Source organism: Heliconius melpomene, chromosome 16, assembly GCF_056956725.1.
Source record: "Heliconius melpomene rosina isolate 202511_hmr_F chromosome 16, ASM5695672v1, whole genome shotgun sequence".
NCBI classification, from domain to species: Eukaryota; Metazoa; Arthropoda; class Insecta; order Lepidoptera; family Nymphalidae; genus Heliconius; species Heliconius melpomene.
Genome location: NC_140404.1, coordinates 6,869,919 through 6,893,806, shown reverse-complemented (window position 1 = coordinate 6,893,806; position 23,888 = coordinate 6,869,919). Strand labels below are relative to the sequence as shown.

The window sequence follows — 23,888 nt, the reverse complement described above, 5'->3', positions numbered from 1 at the left end:
GAAACTCACTTACTTTGTGGCAAAAGTGTAAAACACGCATGTTAACTTAAAAAGTGAGCTACTTTAGTTGGCTTTGCGAAAGATACGACAAAATTCTATGCACATTACAAAGTAGATTTTTTTAAACGAGTTACTACTGCTTCAAAAGAAATGCTTTTAATGTTGAGGTTCCTTGCAGGTCGTTTGTTCTACTTGAGATTATTCTGAACTAGGGTTTTAATGATTCAAAAGAGCTTGTTTAAGCCTACTAAGTTATTACCATTTTTTCTATAAGAACACGATGCGCCGTTTTTACGATTTAAAAACCCTTATAAAAGGCTGCTTAATATTGTATTCAGGTTTTTAACGTTAAATCGTGAGGACTTAAAGAAATAGTACAAAAAATATGTATTATTTCAAAGCGTTCCCAAATTTATCGTCCAAATAGATAATTCAGGGCGACGTGAATACCTAAAACGTACCCGAATTTGGTTTCTATAGGGTGATAGGTTCTGGCGTGAAGCGTGACTCCACTAATCCGCAGTCAACAGCGTGATAAAGGGGTCATTGTTTCGGTGGCCCTCAACAAGCGATATCAATCGCGATTCGTATCGAGTACTCTCAGAGTGTTCTCGATCGGTCCGCATGTACGCCGTAAGTGCCTACGTGATATTGGCTTCCAAAACAGAAGTCTAGTCACGAGTCCTCATACGTGGTGTACGTTTTAGAATAAAAATTTGATTGTATTATTAAGTTATAGCTGATGTTTTTTAGTGTTTGTCAGTTATAACATATTTGTTTTGAATTGGTAGAAATGTAAGACATTTATTGTGTTTATTTAGCTTTGCTGTTTTATCCATCCACCATCCATACCTATATTATAAATTCGAAAGTAACTCTGTCTGTGTGTCTGTCTGTCTGTCTTTTACGCAATCAGGGCCAAACCGTTAATTTAATTGTGATAAAATACTCATATAGAGATACTTGAGGGTCTCGGGATGAACATAGGATACTTTTTTTTCTCATATTTCTATTATTTTCGATATTTACCAATATATTAAAATACTTATTAATTTGACATGCAATTTATTCCGCCATGTTAATAACAACCGTCGTTGTTAAGCAACGATTTGCAAAGATTGTTGTTAGAAAACGTCACCCAAAGTGAGCTTGCTTAACGCATCTCTCTATTGAAAACTGAAAATAATTTCATAAATATATTTAATAAATATTCGTATACTTAGTTCAAGCGGGCGTAGCCGCGTTCGGGTCCACTAGTCTAAAATAAGTATATTTTTCAGCATCATCAAATGTATTTATTTTGAAAAATATGGAAATATAACTATTGGAATAATAAATAATACACTGCGTCACTCCGTCTGGAAAAATAACAATCAATTGTTTGTATATCAATAAAATTAACAACTTTCCCATATGCTCAAGTTTACCGTACCGTACAGCAAAAGTTAATAGAAGAACAAATAGAACCCTAAAACACACAATACAAAATAGCCTTACAAAAGCCAAACCAATAACGCAGTTTATAGTTATAGTAGCGTGATCCCAAGCCAATTACGTTAGTTCGGGGAAAGTAAAAAAAGTATAACAATAAAGTAATATAATTTAGACGCAACGGCGGGTGAAGTCGTTACCTATTTGTAGCGAGGGACGGCCTAATTTAATAAAGGATTGGGATTCATTTCCATCATTATTCTATAGAAATAATATTAAGAAGTACAGCATTTATATATAGATCGAATAATAATAATTTGTTTAAGTTCTTTGAAATACATAGAAGTTTAAGCTATGAATGGTAGTATATTTAATTTTATGTCATTTATACAGCTATGGTCAGCCGTGGCGTAGTGGTACAAACGTACGACAGATTGGGGATTGGACTCCCACTCGAGAAAATGAAATAATTAATATTTTCATTTTCTTCTCTTCGCTCTGTCTTCTTTCGCCAGTCAACACGCAATGCCTCCAGAACACAGCGGACAGTAGGGGGCAGACTGTACACTAGGTTCCCTCTGACTACCTTAATACATGCTACAAAATAAAAATAAAGAATATAGCTACATCCGGTTGTACAACATTAAATAATAACTATAAAATAACAAAAATACATCTAGCTTCGCAAATTCCGAACGCTCGAACGATAGTTAGCATAGCAATACCAAATACGGTTTCGAAACAGACAATGTTAACAAATCGTGGATTTAACCGTTGAAGTTCAATAAGGGCCTGAGGCGGACACCTGATGAAGGCGTTCTATAATTAATTCCAAGGCACCACGCCGCCTTATTTGGCGGATGTAATTTGATGGGTTGAATTACCTACGACGTTACAATTAACGACTTGTAAGGGCTATTGAGTGAATGTACATCATTGTTAATGGTAATGCTTAATATAATCTACTAGCAACCCAAATAAGGCTTCGCCCGCTTGAAGTTGTTGTTATATAATAGATTAATTATGTAAAATCTTTACATAAATTGTAGCTTATGTGTTATTCTGTTGTAGACGCTGTGTGATTGTAAAGTTTCATCTTAATCCGTTCAGTATTTTTTGCGTGAAAGTGGAACACAAACGTTAATCACAACAAATTTTTAAATTAAAAAAAATAGGATTTGGAGTATGTAAGTGAATTAACGACATTTTTAGAAAATTTTAAAATGAGGTATGTGCTTTCAAATTACATCGTCTAATATAAATGAAATGAAAATCTTAGTGTAAAAATGTATTATATCTGTGAGGATGGATGCTTGTTCCATTTTAACGCAAAACCTGTTAAACGGATTTAGATAATGAATACAGGCTATAATTTTTATATTGTTTTGTATAATATGAAAATAAGCTTAAGCGAGCGAAGCGAGTCGCTAGCAAAGCTCATTTTCTTGATACATTATAAGGAGAATGAAATGTGTAACATTTTAATTACCTACAAATCCCACAACTGATTGTATCGATAGTAAACTATATACTCAGGAATACTTTATAACAAACTCTTTTAAGTCTAATTAAATGTGTCAACAGTGCGTACGGCTGGAACGAAAGCAACGACGATACAATATACAACTATACATAAATCGTAAACTTTCCTTTTACAATGTCATTAGGGAAATTGGCATCGTTAATTTATAAAGGCCCCTTTTACTGCTTTGCTATCGACGGATTTAAATCCGTAATCCTGCGGTTTGTTTTATAGCGGTGATATCAGGCCGTTTATTTATAATCAGCTTCACGCTGTATACCGCAGACAGCAGGTATGCAGGGAGAACCTAGTGATGAGACACTCCGTTCCCCATTTACAGTGAAACTCTTGCGTAATTGCGGGTTGAATGGCGAAACTCAACGCTATGCCTCGAAACCAGAGCGAAGAAGAAAAAAAAAATATTTCATTTCCTCGAGTGGAGATTGAACCCACTCCCACCCACAAATTTAGAAAGACGAATCCCTGAGTGCACAAAATAGGCTATTATATACATAATCAATATTCCAGCCACGTATCGTTCTTTACAAGGTTATTAATAATTTCTGTTTGCTTAACGGTACATTTTTGATCGTAAATCAACTGATGTTTGTGAAATTACTTGAAAAGAAATTGTTTTTAAGTTAAGTGTGCCTACAGTTTATACATATTAAAATATCTAGAATTATATATTTTTTGGGATGGGATGGGTCCGAAAGCTGAGGATCGAGTGTGGTGGCGATTGGGGAAGGCCTGTCCAACAGTGGACAAAAGATGGCAGTTGATGATGATGATGATGATGATGATGATGATGATGATATTTTTTTTTTGAGTTAGTGAAGGTAAAGAAAGACATCACAACATATTTTTTTTACTCCTAAATGTATATATACCTCAATGCTTAACATTGCGTGATAGGCGTGGTATTCCATACAGACAGGGTGGACTTACGTTTTAAATATTTTACTCGATCGGATTAGAACCCACAGTCACAGCCATTGCGTGCAGTAAAACGTGTAGTAAAAATCTTATCTTTGTCACGATAGCGTAAATTTGAAGCGACCATATATTTTGAGCGATATTGGAAACTTTGTTGATATATATTTTTTAATTTATAGGTTTAGGACCTATAAATTTATTCAGAATAACCTTCTATTATAATTATAATATCAGAAATGTCATAGTTTATGAGGATAGATATTTGATTCTCTTTCACGCAAATATTACTGAACGAATTTAGATAAAACTACACAGTAATATAATTATCTTATATAACAGAATAAGACATGGGCTACTTTATATCAATGAACTGAAAGTGGGAGAAGCCTTATGGCTAATCAGTATAAATTTCGCTGTATTGCGCCAGTGCTTATTTTACGCATATTTGATAAAATAAAGAAATCTTCATTTAATGAAAAGAATGTTACACTTTGCATTCCCACATTCTTTAATAAAAAAAAATCAGTATTCTAAATATTCTTAAAATCACCTATGAAATAAAAAAACCTCCCCCTTTTTAAAGTTGGTTAACAATGATATCATAACACAGACAGGTATTTAAAAATATATTGAACTAGCGGACGCGCGCAGCTTCGCTTGCGTATTTAAGGGTGAATTCTAGAAAACCATGAAACATATGTTCAATTAAATATTTTTAAGAGTCTAAATATCAAATTTTATAAAAATCGGTGGCGATTTAAGAATTTTCCCAAACAAACTTTCAACCCCTTATTTGCACCCTTAGGGGGTGAATTCTAGAAAACCATGAAACATGTGTTTAATTATATACGTTTAAGTGTCTGAATTTCAAATTTTATAAAAATTGGTGACGATTTAAAAAAAACCTATACAAACTTTCAACCCCTTTATTTGCACCCTTAGGGGGAGAATTCTAGAAAACGATGAAACACGTATTCAATTAAATACTTTAAAAAATCTAAATTTAAAATTTTAGAAAAATCTGTGCCGATTTAATTTTTTTTCCATACAAACTTTGAACCCCTATTTCACCCCTTTAGGGTTAAAATTTTTCAAAATCCCTTCTTAGTGGATGTCCAGATTACGAAAGTAAACTTTTGTCCAAATTTAACGTTTCTACGCACAGCGGTTACGGCTGTGCGTGCGTCTTACCTTAGTCAGTGAGGACAAGTCCTTTTATATATATAGATTATGTTGTATTGTATAAATAAATAACAGATTATTATTTTTAAACCATTTAATGCTTTGCGGATTAAATGAAAATTGTAAATTAAATAAGTTAAATAAGTGAGGAAAAGAAGAACATGTTTTGGGCTACTGAGTTTTTTTCCAAGTAACTGTAAAGAATTCAGAGATGGACGCAAGACAGTTCCAAAGAATGTTATATTTTTTGTGCCACAGAAAGTTTTCACCAATTAAGAACTTGAGTAAATGACAACTTTTGTATATCTCATCCACAAGATCCTACCTCGTGTATCTGTTAATTATCGTTATTGTGATAAAAATCTATCAAAAATCCATATGACTTCCTCCATTTTCATTCATTAAGCAAACTCTCCTATATTGCGTTTCTTATATTAAAAATACAATTTAAAATTGTATATTAATATACAAGACTATATCTCAATAATGTTTTAATGTAAAACTCTTCCGTTTAGCGTGTAAGATCCTTATTACTTGTAAAGGGAAGCACTCAGATAGGATTCCTCAATATTCCTATGGGGACGAGAAAGACAGAGGCAGGGCATAGCTCGTTAGTCTCTAAACCCACTAACAACATTACACGCCGCATTATACCTACTTCCCGTTACCCAGTAGATATCCTACCGCGTCTAAACTATAGATAAGTAGATAAATTTGTATAATCTATCATTCAAATTCTAATTAATGAAACTACTTAATACATTTATTTGTATAAATGACTTGGCGCTATCCGTCTGCTAATTATCTGAAGAGAATAATGTCTATTAATATGTCGACAGGTTGTGGATTCGATTCCCATTTAAGAAAATGAAATATTTAATATTTTTATAGGTTCGCTCCCGTGTTGGGATCAACGACGGCGTTGAGTTACGCCACTCAACACACCTAAATACAAGTTATACAATACAATAAATATATAAAAGGCAATCGATCTCAAACTATATCTGTAGCTCTATACACCTTTCTATAAAAATATTAAAGAACAATGTGCTCTCGAATACAACATATTTTTTTTATCAATTTTATGTTTTGGCTTGAAGTGTCAATAGTAACACGAACGCCGTAGTGTTGGGTTACGGCAAAAACAAACTAAAGGCGTATAAGTGCCAAAACAAAAGGACGTCGAATCGGATCGAATTACCTTTGACGAAATGCATTCGAACAAACCAAATGTATGTATTGATTCTACGGGGTATTCTTGTGGGAGAGCACTCCTGTGGGACACACGCCAGGGTATAAAGGATTATGATTTTTATAATGGCGGCTGCAGCTAAATTATTGTGAATGGCAGGTTTATTTCATTAATTTTAAGGTCGCTTCGGTATTTTGTGAATTTTGAAAAAGTGGAATAGCAGGGTAGGCAGAGGGAACCTAGTGTACAGACACTCCGTTGCTCACTTTCCGCCGACTTTTAGTTTACTTACTAATAAAAAAATCTGTTGTCATGGAAATGGTTACTAATAAAAAAATGTTATGGAAAATAGAAACTATTTCTAATAGAATGGAATAGTAAATCTGGAAAGTTTGGTGTCATTAAGAAGTAATCTTCTTTCCCAATATTATTGTATTCAGAATTGAAATATTTATTGCATAAAACAATAAAAAAAATGGTGTATATTTTACTACATTAACCGGTATAGGAAATAAATACAGACTCAAGTACAGATTCCAATGTTTAATTACGACTAGACACCAAGACAAACTAATTAAACTTATTCCATTATTTTCTTGGGTAAATTTAAAAAGGATAAGAATAAATACAGTGAATGTGTTTTTAAGATATGTATAAAAGTAATTATGAAGATTATCATAGTCCTTATGAAAAAGTAGTTTTTATTTGTGTGAAGTTAATAATTATATATAGGTATGCCTTTGATATGCCCTTTTTTAGTTTCTCGTTGTATCTCACACGTTGCAGGTTAGGCAGAGAGAACCTGGAAACTTAAGATATTCTGTTCCTATTAAGACACCTCCGTTCGCCACTTCTCGACTGATATTCACTCACTTGAATAAAGAAGTATTATTAATAATATATTTTTTCAAACATTAATTTAAGATCGCTTTATTAGCAACACCACATTTTAAATATTAAGCGGTAGCACTTACACTTAACTAGTTATTTTAAAAACGTTGCGACGACGTCTAAAATGGAAATAAAATTAACATTGCAAATGCTACTTAGGCAACGTTCTGTAAGCCGCCGAGTACATTGTTCATTTCCACAAAGATCTTTCAGCTAACTTTATTTCTTTTGCTAAATTTTAGAGTAAGAATAAATTTTATATGTAAATTTGTTAAAAATAATGCACGCTCATACGTATCATCTCAAAAGAGTTTTAAAATAATGCAAATTAACTAACATAATATGTTTATAGCATTTTCGTATAAACGTTATAATAATATTTTTTATATTATAGCAGAATAGTGTTAGTGTTAAAAAACTCCGTTCCCCATTTTACGCTGCATTTTCTAGTCATTGCGTGTTGAGTGCAAGATCTCAACGTAGTGATTTTTCAATTATACCAGAATGAAAATATTAATAAATAACAATTAGTTCCCTTTAGTGGGAATCGAATTCACAACCGTCGAGTTACAGTCAAACAAAAAGTTAAATTAAAGGCTATATATAAAAAAAACATTATTATAACTAAGTATAATCTGTAAAGTCGCGACGTTAGCGTTCCTCACATCAATTGGTCGCGATATTCGCTAGACTTTCAATTTTAAAAAGTATTGATGAACGAAACATAAAGGGATGGCAGCAGAGATTAAGTAACTTGTTCGGCTTCAGCGTTCGGGCATCCTGGGCACAAAGGCTGGAAATTTTCCAGACGGGAAGAATTTTGATGCCTCTCACTAACAATACTTGAAGTAGACGTCAGCGCTCGTGATGAGTATTTTACGAGTGGAATTTGTGGATCTCTTTGCAAATACAATTGTTTTAAAGTGAACAAAGCCACGTATAAAGTTAATGTGGACGGCTCAAGGTCTAAAGGGGATAGAGTGCTGAGCAAAATTTAATTTATATACCGCGGCAACGTAACTAAGGATGCGAGGATTAATTTCATAAAAGATGACTTTAATCTAATACTGCGAAGCCTATTTATGGATGAAACTCGAAGCGCTTTTACATTTATATTTCAAAGAAAACTTGATATTATATATTTTGTGTTGGGTTGTTTTGATTTTGTGTAAACTTTAGGTGTTTATATTTCTACATTTATCGTTATAATTACATAGTATTAGGAAAATGGAAAGATTTATAGAAAAAATAATTTAATGTTTACTGGCGAGTAGCAAATTAAACGCGGCTTCGCCCGCTTAAGTTTTTGGTAATTTTATAGTCAAATTATACAAAACTATTTTTACATAAATTGTAGCCTATGTGCTATTCTGGTTCATAAGGATGGAAAATTTGATCAAGAATTATTGGAAAATTTTATCTAAAACCGTTCAGTAGTTATTGCATTAAAATAATACAAACAACCATATTCACAAACTTGCACATTTATAATATTATTAAAAAGGAATAATAATTATTTTTCTATTTAAGTATAAAACTACATTGAAAGGCTAATAGTATCGCTGTTATTTATCCATTAAAGTATTTTCATATCAAAGTTCGTAACCTTCGAATATTATGAAAGAAAAAGGTTTACGTCCACTTCGAATAAGAGCATTTTGTTCGAGTACTTGGAAAAACTGAAAAGAGTACGGCTAACTATTATTTGTGAAACTGACCCCGTGTACTTTTTTATCCTTTGAGTATACTTATGAATTAAATACCATCATTTTAAAAAAAATTAATAAACTAGTTGCAGATTGTGAAATAGAAACATTGGAAACCTCCATGGAAAGACAAGTTCTAAAAAACTTTAATAAAGATATAAACACAGTATCCCGCACGCAGCAGGGTTGGCAGAAGTAACCTAGTGTTAACACACTCCGTTCCCCATTTTCTACCGAATTTTGGAACAATTCCGTGTTGAGTGGCGGAACTCAACGACGAGCTTTACCTGGACACCAAAGCCAAAATCGTTAAATATCTTTTATTAGCCTATTTTTTTTTATTTAAAATTAATTAATTGCAAAGTTTGTTGTTTTAAGAAAACGTCACCCAAAGTGAATTTGCTTAATGCATACATGGCGCGCGCCGATATAGATTTGTATACATTAACAAAAATTAGATGATTTCTATAATTTGATATTCATCCTTATTAAAATAAATATAATAGTCACTTTTAGCATTTCATCTATATGGAAATTATAGTTTACTGTATAACATTCTAATAAATAATTAAGGAGATGTCACTGATTCGAAATGACCTAGCCTACGAGTGGTATAGTATGACCGACGCGAACGGGCAGATGACTGATGATTTTGTAAATTTTGATATATTTTCGAATTACTATTATTTTTTATGTAATTATTTGCTACTTATAATTAATTTATCTCAGTTCGGTTGTCTATACCGATGTAATACACTTAAAATATCGTAATTTTAATCATTTGGGATTTTATTTAATATTGTTCGCAAAAATTAATAATTATTTAATATAGAAAAATGTTTGGTTCGCGCGCGGCAAACTTTAGGTACTTTTTCTAATATTAAGAATTTCCTTTAGTTACTTTTACTTTTTTTGTTTGTTTATTTCGGTTACTCAGATATTTTTTCTAATAATAAATCTTCACTTATTATTATTTTTTTAGTTATTTTAATCATTTAGGCTTATATTTTCGCGGGCGTAGCCGCGTCCGGGCCCACTAGTATATAAATATATTATTTCTATTCCTAATATTAGCAATAATCTGAATGATTAAGCAGATTTATCCAAGCGTGAACGCAGCTAAGATAAAGTGAGTTGATCAGTCGCGAATGCCTTAACGTTTGAATCCAAAAAGCGGTTTGACGAAGGTAACCTTACTTCTCGTCCTCAACCCTTTGTCTCGTGAGAATACAATGGACAATCGCAATACCTATAAGATACGATATGGGATACCCTTCTTCCGTACATACGTGACCAAATTTCCTACAAAATGTTTTGTGGTACAAATGTCTAAAATAAGTAATGTCATCTTCCCCTGGTATCGAATGTCGTGTATTCTGTTATACCTTCAGGAAAGAGCTCTTTTATTTAGAAATTTAAATTTATTATGAATTAAGGTTTTGTTTTAGATTGTTATTTACCATTTCTGTTACCGTTGTTGGGTCAAGATCTCTTCTAGATATATATAAATTAATTTCATAACAGAATTCAAATAATATTCCTTATTTATAATAAATTTAATAGTTTGAATGAGTCGTGGTCAGCGGTCAAAACAAGTTTTGCTTTAAGTTATGGACTACGCCGGATGTTTTGTGCCGTCCGCTCCTTTGCTTATTGTGTTTTTCCCTTTCCACTCTGCCCAGCTGAGTGCGTTCTTTCTTTCAAATCTTTGTGCATTTTTTATGAACTCTGTGCTAGCTGGATTTGAACCAAATGCAATGGATGGCTTCCGGTCCAGTTTACTAACATGAAATGTGAATAATAAGTCCAACTTTAACAAAAAATATCATCAATATCTCATTATAAACACAAAGATTAAAACATCAAAAAAAAATATTCTATGTTATCTTATTTTTGTAAACCGCAACAGCCTGCCATCAAAGTTTCATTATTTGGACAGCCTTTTACTCTGGATAGCAAAGAATCATCATAAACTTATTCATCCCTTTTAAAACGTCCCACCGTTCATGGCTACAACCCTTGTAATTAGCGACATGGCACTATTATCTCTGTTATTTTATGTAAAATTTTAAAGACACTTGGCTTAAATTAGCTATGCAACGAAAATTTCGGTCGTACTTTTCTACAAAAGCTTTTTTACGAAATTTTAAAAATAATTTAAGCTTAGACGAAGGGATGCACGGTATGAGTGCAGCTGACGCTAAAAATATGGTATTATATGGTCCCTAATCTAGTTCATGGTTGGATGGACGAACTCCGCTGTCGATAACAATAATCGACTTAATATGCCCGATAATCGGTTTTGCTATTCGGAGATCTCAGTGATTGACACTTTTGATGACATTTGAATTGAACAGCCCGCTTTTGCACTGCTGATGGTTTTCCCATAATACTTTTGAGAAGAGGGGAAATATTCTGAATGTACAAATTAGCTGTCTGTGAGTTTCGATTATGTTTATAAATACAAAAATATGTTTATATATTATTGAGGCCAGTCGTGGCGCAAGTGTGGAACGCGGCTGGTTGTGGGTTCGATGCCCACTCGAGGAAATAAAATATTTATTTATATTTAAATTTATAGTGTCTTAACACTAGGTTCTCTTTGCCTACCATGCTATGTGTATAATACAACGTGATGCTATATATATTATACGTATTTCACATATCTAAATAATTATCATATATGTAGGTATATGGCACGGCCTTGCAAATTTTCATTAAGTGTGAAGAGTTTTAATGATTCAAGTTACCACAGTCATTAAGGTTTAAGCGAACTGTTTTAAGCCGCAGTTTAATGGTGATGGTAAATTGCACATTAATATTGCGGCTTAGATGACCACACTCTGGACAGAGAAAACTGAATTTGTAATATAACGTAAATAAGGCGAATTTATATTATTTATAATTATTTTTATTTTTCTTATTTATTTGATGTATTTATGTGGCACTTTACTATGAATTTTGTAAAGTTTCTGTTTTAGCTATATACAAAAAAAGCTGCCTTCTTTTTATAATTGCAAAGATTCATTATACCTACTCAAAATGTTTATATATTAAAATATTAAGTAAGAAAATGTACATAAAACATTGAACTATATTAATCTGCATTTTATAGTAGTATCGTAATTTTTTTAAATCAAAAAATGTCACATATAATAATATTTTTTTTATATACGTATATTATATAGTGATGTGTGAAGGTGTCATCAACATACCGAATTAGGCACTAGTCTTCCAGAAAATCGACTTAAAGAGTGAAACATTAACTACAACTGTATTAAAATCTCCCGACATCATCAGGGAGGGCAATGAAACAAAAGCTATGTTTTGTTTCATTTTTCTCATACAAAAACATATATTTGTCTCACTTTATATCACGTACCCTTAGAGTGTCGCGGTTTGTATGTGTACATGTGTAGTGTAAGAACATGTGTAGGAAACGCGTACATGTAAAGAATTTTGTATGATTCTTTTAGTTTGACGCTATATCCGCATGTAACAAGAACGGCAGAGGCAACCAAGTGTTAAGACACTCCGTTCCTCACTTTCCGCACAGATCCGACATAAGGAAAAAAAAAGGATATAAAAATCTAAATTATTAAAAGCAAACTCACCTTTTCTATGTCTCACATGATATTTATTTTTGATCACTGGTCCTGTACAACACGGTTGTTCATAATAAAAATTGTAAGAACTGTCCACTTCAGAACTTTGCTGCACAGCTTGGCCATGTACCTGCCACTCTACACCCACCAATAGGCAAGCACACCAACGTAGTAAAACTAAGCTTGAGAAACCCATCGTTCTCATTTTTTATATCACAGTCACTTTATAACGTACAACACTATCACAAAGTTTTTGATAAGAGTTCTAATTGAATGCAATCATTATTTTTGACACTGTAAGCAAAAAAAAATGCGATTAATTGTGCGTTTTTTAAATATATTTGTCAAATTTCAGCTCCAGCATCAATAAATTAAATAATTATTATGAATATTAAAATATACTAAGATAATATATCAGAATACGCTAAAAGATTTAGGCCTAAAACTCTACCCATAGAAGTTATGAATTTTTAAATGAAAAAGAACAAAATACAAATAAACGTTTAAAATATTATTCTTCAAAAAATATATAGTGAATGCACATGTTGTTTGAATAAACAAAACAAAATTAATATTGGGAAACATGTTACCAAACCAACAAACGTTAGGGCAATTACATTTTAAATACAAACACAATGGAACCAATAATGGAATGATGGGATAAAAAACTACTATAATATGATACTATAAAAAAATGACAATTCTGCCTTTGAGTTTATATTGAAAAATAGTTGTGGGGTTACGTTAATGGTCCCTGCGAACATTACGATCGTCGATAGCATTAAACACACCTCGTGTAATGGAAACCCCGATATGCAGCTACGGTTGGATTGCAAAACAAAATTACCCGTTATAATTTACATATTTGATATTTCAATGGTTCACAATCTATCTAATCCATTAAGATATTAAAATATAATCATTCATCGTTAACCAGTTATCCAAAGAGATGGTAATCGTGGGCATCAGTGAATAAATAAATGTCTTCTGGTAAATTTAACCCGAATCTTTAGGCCTTTCGTCATGTGGCCGATATCGTGAATGCGGTCAGGGTCTGAAAGAGTCCTGTGATGAATTAAATAGATAAGCCTCAAAAAAGGGACCACGGAAAGGGTGGAAGAGGCTATCTATATAAGACGTGTGACTGAGTAATAAACACAATCTTGTTATATCATATAGAAATATTTTATTGCAAATAAGATAATTAAAATAATAATTTAAAGTAAGATGGAAAGAAACTATTTTAGTTTTGATGAAGCCATATGGCTTTACATAAAATATTTATAGAATCAATGAAATCTCCATTAACAATGATAATGGAACTATAAGTAATTCATAATTTAAATTTCATACAGATGAAGAAGTGAAAGAATTTTATTTCATTTCATTTTAAGATTATATATGAGGGGTTTCAAAATTTGATAGCAAATGATTAATGACATGAGATTGGCTCATGAATGATTTCGGAAGTACTTATGGGCGTAATATTTTTTTATATTTTGTTTATCTACTGGCTATAAAATGACGTCGTACTTTAAATAGATGAAAATGGCAAATATATTTTTAACCTGTTTCTATTTTTATTTTGTTTTCCTGATATTTTTTTAGGTTCCATTCTAATAATCTAACTTAGCTTAACTAAAATATAATCGTTAAACGGTGAGTCAATTCAGCCAAATATATCTCCGCCGCTGTCGTACCATAAATTTCTGAGAAATGTGTCCGTGACAAGTCTCCACTGCATGTTGTTCCGTCGTTTCGAGTACTTAAACCGGTTTAGTAATGATGTCTTCATTATAAATCCTTCACAGGTACTTTTCTTATATTTTTATAATTTCTTTCGAATTGTATTTAATCTAAATAGAAATATTTGCAAAGTTTTAAATATTGCAAAAGTAAATTCAAAGAACGATGACATCCCTAATTTCAACCAAATTTTCACTGATAATTATCAACCTCCAACCAAAAAGTTAAACTTTAAAAGAAAATTAGCCCGATTCTACTGCCAAAAATCTAAATAGTATCATTACTTTATACGAGTTCATTAAACGCAATTTAATCGTCTTTTATATCTGTCGATCTCATTTCGTACGACAATTACACCGTTAGTGCTGTCCATTGCACGACAGCGTTCGCTCATTATGAGAGAAGAATCTTGAGAAATTTCATCCTATAACCCATTCAGGCAGCCCTCCCAATTGTATGAAGGTGTTCAATTGAATGGTAGGTAGGGTATGGGTATAATAAAATTATAAAGACCACTGAGCTCGTAATACAATACTTGATGTTTCCTCCGCCACGTATCCATGTCACATCATTAAACCCCATAAAAATATCTCGCGACACATCTTCGGATCGTAAGCAATACTTTTAAGAGACTTCATTTATTATTATGCTATTGATTTGAATATTAGATTTTTAATAAGGAATTGTTGAACTATGCCTTAGAAGGATTTTTGGAACGTTTTATAGTGTTTGCATAAATTGTATATTTTCACTTGTTTAAATGCAAAATAGAGACAAAATAAATTTAAAAAATATATATCTTTACTTCGTACCTTTATCTAGATTATTTTAGAAAATCTGAAATTTAAGTAGAATAACAGTTTCCAAGAATATCTTTTTTGTACGTCTTGATATATAAAAAAAATAAAATATGCCTATTTTAAAAATCAATTTAGATCTAGACAAACCATTGCCTTTTCCTACGTTTCTGGTGTCCTAAGTTACACTGTCGTCTCATAAAATTTTCATCTATTACGTTCAATATCTGGTAATATTTGTGTTTAATTTACTATGTTAATTTTTATATTAAACGTTACAAGATTAAATTATAAAATAAATGGCTATATCATTAGTGGTTCCCTTTTTTAGACGTTTTCTATGATTAGGTACGTAAAGCTATCTTCTATGTAAGCTATATTTTTTAGCCATCAATATCCTTCATGATTTCTCCATACAATGTGACATTTGAGTAGTGAATTATACCTCAAAATACTATTAATAAAGAACACATCACACAAACACCTATCTAAATACAGCCAAGTACACACTTTTATATTTGTAACTTATTTTAAGCATTGATATATAAATTTTTCTATTAAAAGATATTTTTTAAGAATCCTTACTAAAGCTTTCTTAGCGTTCTTTTCTTCAAAATTCTTAGTATTATTCAGAAATACAATATTGTTAAACATCAATAACGATGAATAACAAAAATATATTAGATATATAAATTTAAATTAGCAATTTCTAGTCACAAATTACTTGCTTTGTATATTTTACTTATAGCTTGTAATGCAATTGCCTTTTGAAACCATATAAATTTGAATATTTTTAAGATAATATTTGATAGATCAATCTAAAAAAAGAAACCAAAAATAAATATAATACAAAATTCTAATTTATATAACGTTGTATGAATTATGTAAAATGCTTAACATAAATTGTAGGCTATGTGTTATTCTAATGTATAAACTATATTACTGCAAAGTTTCATCGAAATCTAAGTAGTTTTTGCGTGATAGTGGAAAGAAATCCACGCGAACTTTCACATTTACAAAATAAGTATATACTTTAAGTTTCATATTATTCTCAAGTAAGAGTATAAACGTTTATATTGAGATTTTTTTTTTAAATTTTAAAAGAAAATATTAAAATCCAGTCAAGTTAATTCACTGTCCACAGGAGATACGGTTCGCAGAGGATAGGTAGCTCTTTGGATTATTAATATAATACCTACAATACCTTCTGTTAGCGTCGAATTATAAGCTCCTTAGTGCGGTACTGAATAAATATCGTTTCACTGATAGTGGCTAAAAGCTACCCGGGTAGCGAACATATGCACAAAATTATTTGTGAATGCAAAATATAGTGTGCTGGCTATAATTGTTTATTTTATTATTATTTTATATTACGATTAATAAAAATTGTTTTTTGGTTTATATTTTAAATAAAAATTATGTATGAAAACATTCTCTTTAAACGTTGTTAGCTTCGTGTATTTAAGATGTAACAGGGTGGGCAAAGGGGGACTAGTGTTAAAACACTCTGCTCTCAACTTTTGGCCAATTTCTGGAGATATTTCTCAACCAGCAGGTTGAGTGGCGGGACTCAACGCCGAGCTTAGCCTCCAAACCAGAGCGAAGTAATGAAATTAAAATAAATATTTCATTTCCTCGAGTGAGAATCAAACACATAACCGATTAGTGCCCCCACGCCACGGCTGAACTAGCATATATCGTTAACATATTTCAGATATTTATCTAATTTTAAAAATTGTTTTTAATAAGTTTTTGCTAAAATGGTTTCTTTAGATCAATGCAATATTGCAATTATGTATTATTTGTTTCATTAAAACAATAAAGTCAGGCTGTATCTTATAAATATTAACTTATTAATATCGTTCGGTTACGTAGACCTCAATTCTAATTAGTTTCTGGATATAAATCAATTAAATGCAAACAACGCGGCTCTTCGACCGCAGCCTCAAGAAACACTTGAGATACAAAGGCGAGATTACAATATATATTGTAAACAAAATATCAACTATTACTATTAATTATTATATTATTAGTTTATTACAATATATTTTAATAAGAATATTATAAAATATGTAAACAAAGGTTTTTTAGGTGCATGCTGTATTCCGCACATAGTAGTGTAGAGGGACCCGGGGAACTTGGTTTTAAGAATCGCCGTTCCCACTTAGACACTTTCGTTCCTTATATTTACTTGACATTGCATGTTGAGTGGCGAAATTTCAAATGGAAATAAAATATTAAATATATAATTTTAATTTCGTCGAGTGGGAATTGAACCCACCTCTCGCATTTACAGTGACAGGCTTGTGCCCCTACGCCATGACTGGCATCAATACAAAAATAAAACAAAGTAGCAAATAAACTGTAGGCATAGTAAAATATTTCAACTAAATAAAACTAAACTTAATTTTGCTTTAGAAAAATACTTTTCGTGTTACTAAAAACCTTTAAATTAATTTGAAAATGTCAAAGGATTGTGTGTATTCTAAAATAATATTATAACAACCTTTGATGTTTACTTGATTAAATAACGTACTTATTTATTTAGAGATTTCAAAGATAATTTTGTCTAACATCTGACATGGTGAAAGTAAATGAATAATGTATAATAATATATTTTAAACAACTCGAACTTCTATTTTGCGTTTAGGATTAACCCTTTTAAATATTACTTTAATTAACACGAAAAATATATTTTATTAATAATTTACAACAAATAAATTAACATTTATTTATTTATTTATAATATAATATAGAAAACAAAGCTTAGGTAGACAAAAGTATTTCGAAATATTATAGTAAATGTGATGACCGCTCCTAGTTAGGGGACCACTAGATTCCAACCACGTACAGAACACACGTAACGTCTGTACATTATTGATACAAATATAGATATCAATTGTTTCGGACAGAGATACAACGTGGCAATGGATAATAGTTTTGTATGGGGCAGTTCCTGAGTTATTGTAGAAGTTTGTCGAGTTATTATAGGAGATTTCTTTTTTGTGTAGCGTCGACTTTTGTGATTGGCTGTATACTCTTTTTTTAATTTTTAGGTAGGTTTTGTTTTTGTGTTGATGTGTAATATATTAGAGTATTGTGTTTTTTTTTGATATGCTGATTTGATAGTTAGTTTTTATGTTCTAGTTCTTTTTTGTATATGTATGTTATGTTCATTTTAATTAACTATATTTTACTATTTTTTTTAAAGCAACAAACGGATTATTTTAAAATAGTTTATATATTTCTTAAAAAATACTCTTATACTGTCTGTTGACATTAATTTGGCGGTAATTATACTAGGAAAGGGATTTTTTTTTATTAAACGAAGGCCAAAAAGCACTTGTAAATTACAGACTTTAAACGTCAAATAAATTTTCTCAATGATTTGTACCACATCGGGACATTAGCCCTAAATAAATATAATTAATGAGTAACATAGTTAGTGTATTCGATTCCCATTCAGAAGAATGATTAAAGTATTTATTTCTCCATTTTAGTGCACAAAGTGCGGCAACTACTCCTAATACTCCTAAAAAGCTTGAAGCTGCTTTTTGTAAATATAACATAATTTCTATTACTCTAAATATATCAATATTATCATTAATGAAATGAAATGGATGACCTTCATACAATTTTTAGCTATTCATGGAAAATGGGAATTACCTAAAATAAACATAAAACATTAGTACTAAACGCCTTCCTTACAAACACTAACAATAACACGAGGAATTTGCTGATTCACTTATTACTTATGTTTTTTTTGAACGTCATTATCCATTGACTTTTTACTTTAAAAGATTGTAATGATTCAAGTTGTATAAATAGCAATTGGTTAATTTTGCTGATTGCTTTTTACATTTTATATAATGAATATACCTTTTTTTAGTATTTATAGCAATTATTTTGTCAAGGTGACTCATGTCTACAGCTCAGTTATTAAATAGTTATTTGTAATTTGGGAGTATGTGTCTAGCACTAAGAATTATTAATATGAATTTTAGTAATAATATAGTCTATAGTACTTCAAGTAATTTTTGTAAATGTAAATTGTGTGTAAACAGTTTGTAGATGTCGTCTCACTTAATATTTTAAGGGCAAGTAATAAAGGAACTAGAAAAACAAAAATAACAATAACTTCTCATAATAAACAAAACCCTAGACGGGTGTGTATCACAATTTTTTTCGTTTTTTTAATATTTCAAATATATCTATCTTGAGGCCAATTTTTGTAGGGGAGTTGTTCCATGTTTACCCACGGTTTGTGCCTACTTTGTGCATACGACTATTTATACCGGTAGGTTGTTCAACCCGTCGGTGCTAGTTAAATGAAGATTTTTGAAAATATTTAGCCGTAGATAAACATGTGTTTTTAGAATTAAATCAATAAACAGTATGCTTATATCAATAAATCTCAAAATACAATTAAATTTAGTTTACTTACTAATATGAGTAACTTTAATTGAATTGAATCTATTCTAGTATTTCAGAAATCCATTCTTATACCTAACTGAGTGAGTTACCATAGTTATTTCAGAATCTATAGACACCTGAATCTTTTAGTTAAGTATTACATACAAACAAAAGGATAAAACGAAAGGTAAGAAGCTTATGAAAAAAGAAGAGAAACTAAATCTAAATCTGTGTAATGCTGGAGCTTCATTTTGATTTGTAACAGTATATTCAAGAATTTCGTGACGACCAACCTCCACAGTCCGTTGAACCAAACACGTTGTAGTTACACAAAAAAATAAACATCACTGTGTCTCAAGAAACGTGACGTCACTCACTTGAATATTCCAAGCAATAAAATCACAAAATATTTCTCATTAACATATTGTTTAATTATAGATTGTAAAATACAAGTTTATTATATCGATGAGTTACGAAGAAGTTTCTAGAAATCACAGACACGCGTCCGTCGAGCGTGCCGGCCGGCGCACAACTAGCTCATTGGTTTCATTCCATACAAAACTTTTAAGTCATGGAGACGGCAAAGCTATGTCGCGCCTCTACAACTCACGCACACACGCGCGCGCGACACCCCGCGTACACACACACGCGGAGCTTCCAAGTTCACTAAATAAACGGGCACGCACACTGATGCACGCGCACACTGTCTACCCCCTGTTCATGAAAATAGACTGAGAGAGCAATATCAACAATCCATTTCCGCGGGAAAGGGAGAGAGAGATGGCGATAACGAACAGATGTATATCATTTCACGCAGGTAAGTATTGAAAACGTTGGTGCGTGAAAGGGAGATGGCGGATGAATTTAGCTTATGGGACACCGGTCGGGTGCGAGAGGGACGGGACGTGTTCAAGTCACCCACTATACATTCCTTCCTGATACCGGCGCGCCGTCGTACCTTTCGATCGTTCAAGTGGCAGATGAAGCTCTTAGGGTTGTTACCTGATCCTTATGCTAATTATTATCTTCACTAATAGAAATGTCTTTATCTGAGGTTTTTATAAATGTGATATTTAATAAAAAATGTATATTATTTTCTGAATTATTTCATTAAGTATTATTAAGTTAATTAAACATATTGAAGTGTTTATCGATTTCTACTTTCCGTCTTTTGAATGTTAATATAAAGAGTTACATTTTTTATTTTGATAATGGTCATAAAATAGTACCGAATAAAATGTAAGTTTAAAGTTTACCAAAAGAAAAAATTATACCTCCAAGATACGACTCTCTAGATTCAAAGCAAATAAAGTAATAACAAAAAATTCCAAACTCCTTCCATAAAATATTACATTAAAATAATTAAAAAATTTAAACGCTACAGATTAAAAATTACAACCATATTAGTTATTTTTGTAAAAAAAATGATAACCAACAGCCCTAAATCAAGATGTCACAAAGTAGCAAAGCAGGTAGCGGTGCAAGGTCTGTAACGCGTTGCAAATTTTGGACGGTTACAATCTACATGTGGATGTGCCTTAACAACTACTTTTTGTGAAGTACTCCTTCTCCATGAAGATGTCTGACTCCCTGTTGGCTTTTTTATTCCTTTTTTTTTTTGGTAATTAGGACTCGTTCTGTTTCGTACTTCACTTGTGTACGAAATAGAACGAGCGTCGAATAATTTGATGAGCTACTTTACACCTTTATTTGGTTTAGCATACATTAACACGGTTTCTTTATTAAAAACACGACTTTGAGAAACCTTAAAGAAAATAATAAAAAAATATATATTAAAAAAAAAAAAACAGCATCTTGTGAAAATAATACGTGGCTGTATGATTCTCTTGTGTAAAACATATTTTTTTATCGAAAAAAAAAAAAACTCCGCTGCGGGTATTAGAGAGCGTTAAGCGAAACACTTCTGCGAAACCGGAGCCCCGGCGGTCTGATGTTAACGCATCACGACACCGTATCACAACACACAATATGTTTCCACGTAACCGACCGCGCGAATTAGTATTATGTTTACACCTTTTTCCACCTTTTTCTACGGAACAAGTGACAGCGAAGTAGGGTTCTCTAAAATCTACTTCTGAAGCTATCAAGTCTTATCGGGACCGACGCGACGTAGCGTTTAAAATACATATGTGAAATATGTTTCCACTTAACCAATTGCGCGAATTAGTATTATGTTTACACTTCCTTCCACCTTTTTCTACGGAACAAGTGACAGCATAGTAGGGTTCTCTAAAATCTACTCCTGAAGCTATCAAGTTGCCGTAGTCTTATCGGGAGCGACGTAGCGTTTAAAATACACATGTGAAATATGACGTGTTTTTGACAGTTTGACACGGGTAAAGTGTTCGCGGTACACTTCATTAACTTTTCGGACCGAGACGTTTGATTTCTATAAAAATTCTAAGTGAATTTGTTCCAGGCGATAGATATTCGTTACAAAATATTTAGTTAGACCCTATCATTTACAATTTAAGTATGTACTATGAAATAATATCCCTTATTAAATTATATACTGAATAAGAATGGGCATTGGAAAAATGTAATACGTTTATAATTTTAACATAATTTTCTTAAATAAACATTTTATCATTTTTTTCCACCAAACACACAAGTCAGTTGAGTCAATCAGTCAGTCAGTTTTTATTGGCAACAATATTAGATAATTTTAAATTAAATTACTTAATTATGTGCATGGACCGTGACCAAACAGGCCCCAGAGGCCTGACATTTCCCACAAGCGCGAAATAATGACGAAGCATTGTCGTACCTGAAGATCAACTAAGTCTCTATTATATTTCTTGGAAGGAGCTCACAATGGCACACCACGGCTTTACTGTCAGCGATACAATAAGTAGCTCTACGTTTATTTTATACTTCCATAGTAAGATGTACGGCATATGACGTAATACTACCTGTCTTTGAAACTGGTTAGAAAAATATTCCACCGACGTCATGTCTAAACTTTCCCAATCCTTTGTAAGGAGCCATTGTGCATACTTGACAGATAATCCTTTATTTCTTGTTTCTAATAATATTTTGTATCTGTGTAACAATGTCGCTGCTATTTACGTTTATTTTTAAATTTGTTTTGGTTATTAGAATACAATACAAATGCTATAGATTATATTAGTATAAATAAAATAAGTAAATCAATCAGCTTCACGCTGTATCCCGCCCACAGCAGGGTAGGCAGAGGGAACCTAGTGTTAGGACACTCCGTTCCCCACTTTCTGCCGAATTCTGAAGACATTGTGTATTGAATGGCCTCTACGCCGCGCCTTGCCTCGACACCAGAACGAAGAAATATTTTATATATTTAAATTTCACTTCCTCGAATGAGATTCGAACCCACAACCAGTCGCCTTCACAGTGATAAACGCCACGAATGGCCCCAAGATCCTCTTTAATCTGGAAATATTAATATTACAGCTTTATAATGATATATACCCTTAGTTATATGTTTTGTATGTTTAAAAATTGGTACCGCGAATACTGGTCATACATACATACATAGAAGGGTGGCAATAACAAAAGTGAGTGGAACTACCATTGATTTAGACTTTACGTCAGGCCAGGCCAGGCAAAAAGATGAGTGCTTTTGTGCTATATCCGCAAGTCCGCGTATAGTGTACGTCGAATGAACGTCCTGCCCGGAATTATTGTGCCGACAGGTGAATACTAAAATATATTTCTATTGTAGTTTCTCTTTATCAAGTGACACCGCAACTATATTTACAGTATTGTCTGTTGCACAAAGAAAATGTATTTTTGTACTTTCATAATGGATGGTTCAGGCCAGTCTTGGTGTAGGGCATAAGGATGTGACTGTACGCGACGGTTCTGGGTTCCAAATCTGTTTATTATCCTACTATTTATATTTTCATTTTTTCCCTCTGGCACTAAGGTAAAAGCTTGTCATTGAGTTCTACCACTTAACATGCAATATCTGACACCGGTTCCAGAGGGAGGTAGGGCCTGATCTGATATAATTAAAAATATATATAATGGATGCTATCAGCCCGATCGACATGCATCTATTAATAGGAACATTGGAGAACAACTTCAATTTGCGTTGTGCGGTTTGAAATTCGTATTTCCTCTTTAATAACCGTCCAAGCGGTTAGAGCGCCACCCCGGTAGCGTACCCCGGTAGCCTGACGCTAACTCGACGTTTACCTGACGGCGACGTTTAGCTAAAAATGATACGGACGTTTCAGTTACTGGCAACACAGGCTTTTAAGATTTACGTTTGAAATATTTTTTGTTATTTTAAATTATTAATAATATATCCAGTAATTTTAAATATTTTTTTGTTTTTAAAAATATATAATGAAGTCTATAACTTTTTATCTTTGGTGTCGTATATAGATTCATAGGTAGGTACATCTCACTATTTTCCGATATATATATAATTTATAATTAATTAAAATTTAATGTACATACAAG

At 32.0% G+C, this 23,888-nt stretch overlaps 1 protein-coding gene across 4 annotated transcripts in view; it reads right to left on the bottom strand.

The window, feature by feature from the left end:
• The window catches only part of Sema2a (Semaphorin 2a), a 301,672-nt gene that overhangs the window by 95,325 nt on the left and 182,459 nt on the right, over positions 1-23,888 (bottom strand). Inside the window, exons 1-2 of one of the 4 annotated variants that reach the window (XM_085199138.1) lie at positions 19,715-19,854; positions 12,475-12,759 (exon numbers count right to left, since the gene is read on the bottom strand). The exons of the other annotated variants lie outside the window; for them this stretch is intronic. Coding sequence (XP_085055264.1) covers positions 12,475-12,670 — 196 coding nt within the window. The 5' untranslated portion in view covers positions 12,671-12,759; positions 19,715-19,854. Of the gene's footprint in view, positions 1-12,474; positions 12,760-19,714; positions 19,855-23,888 lie in introns of those variants that run through there. 4 annotated transcript variants of the gene reach the window in all.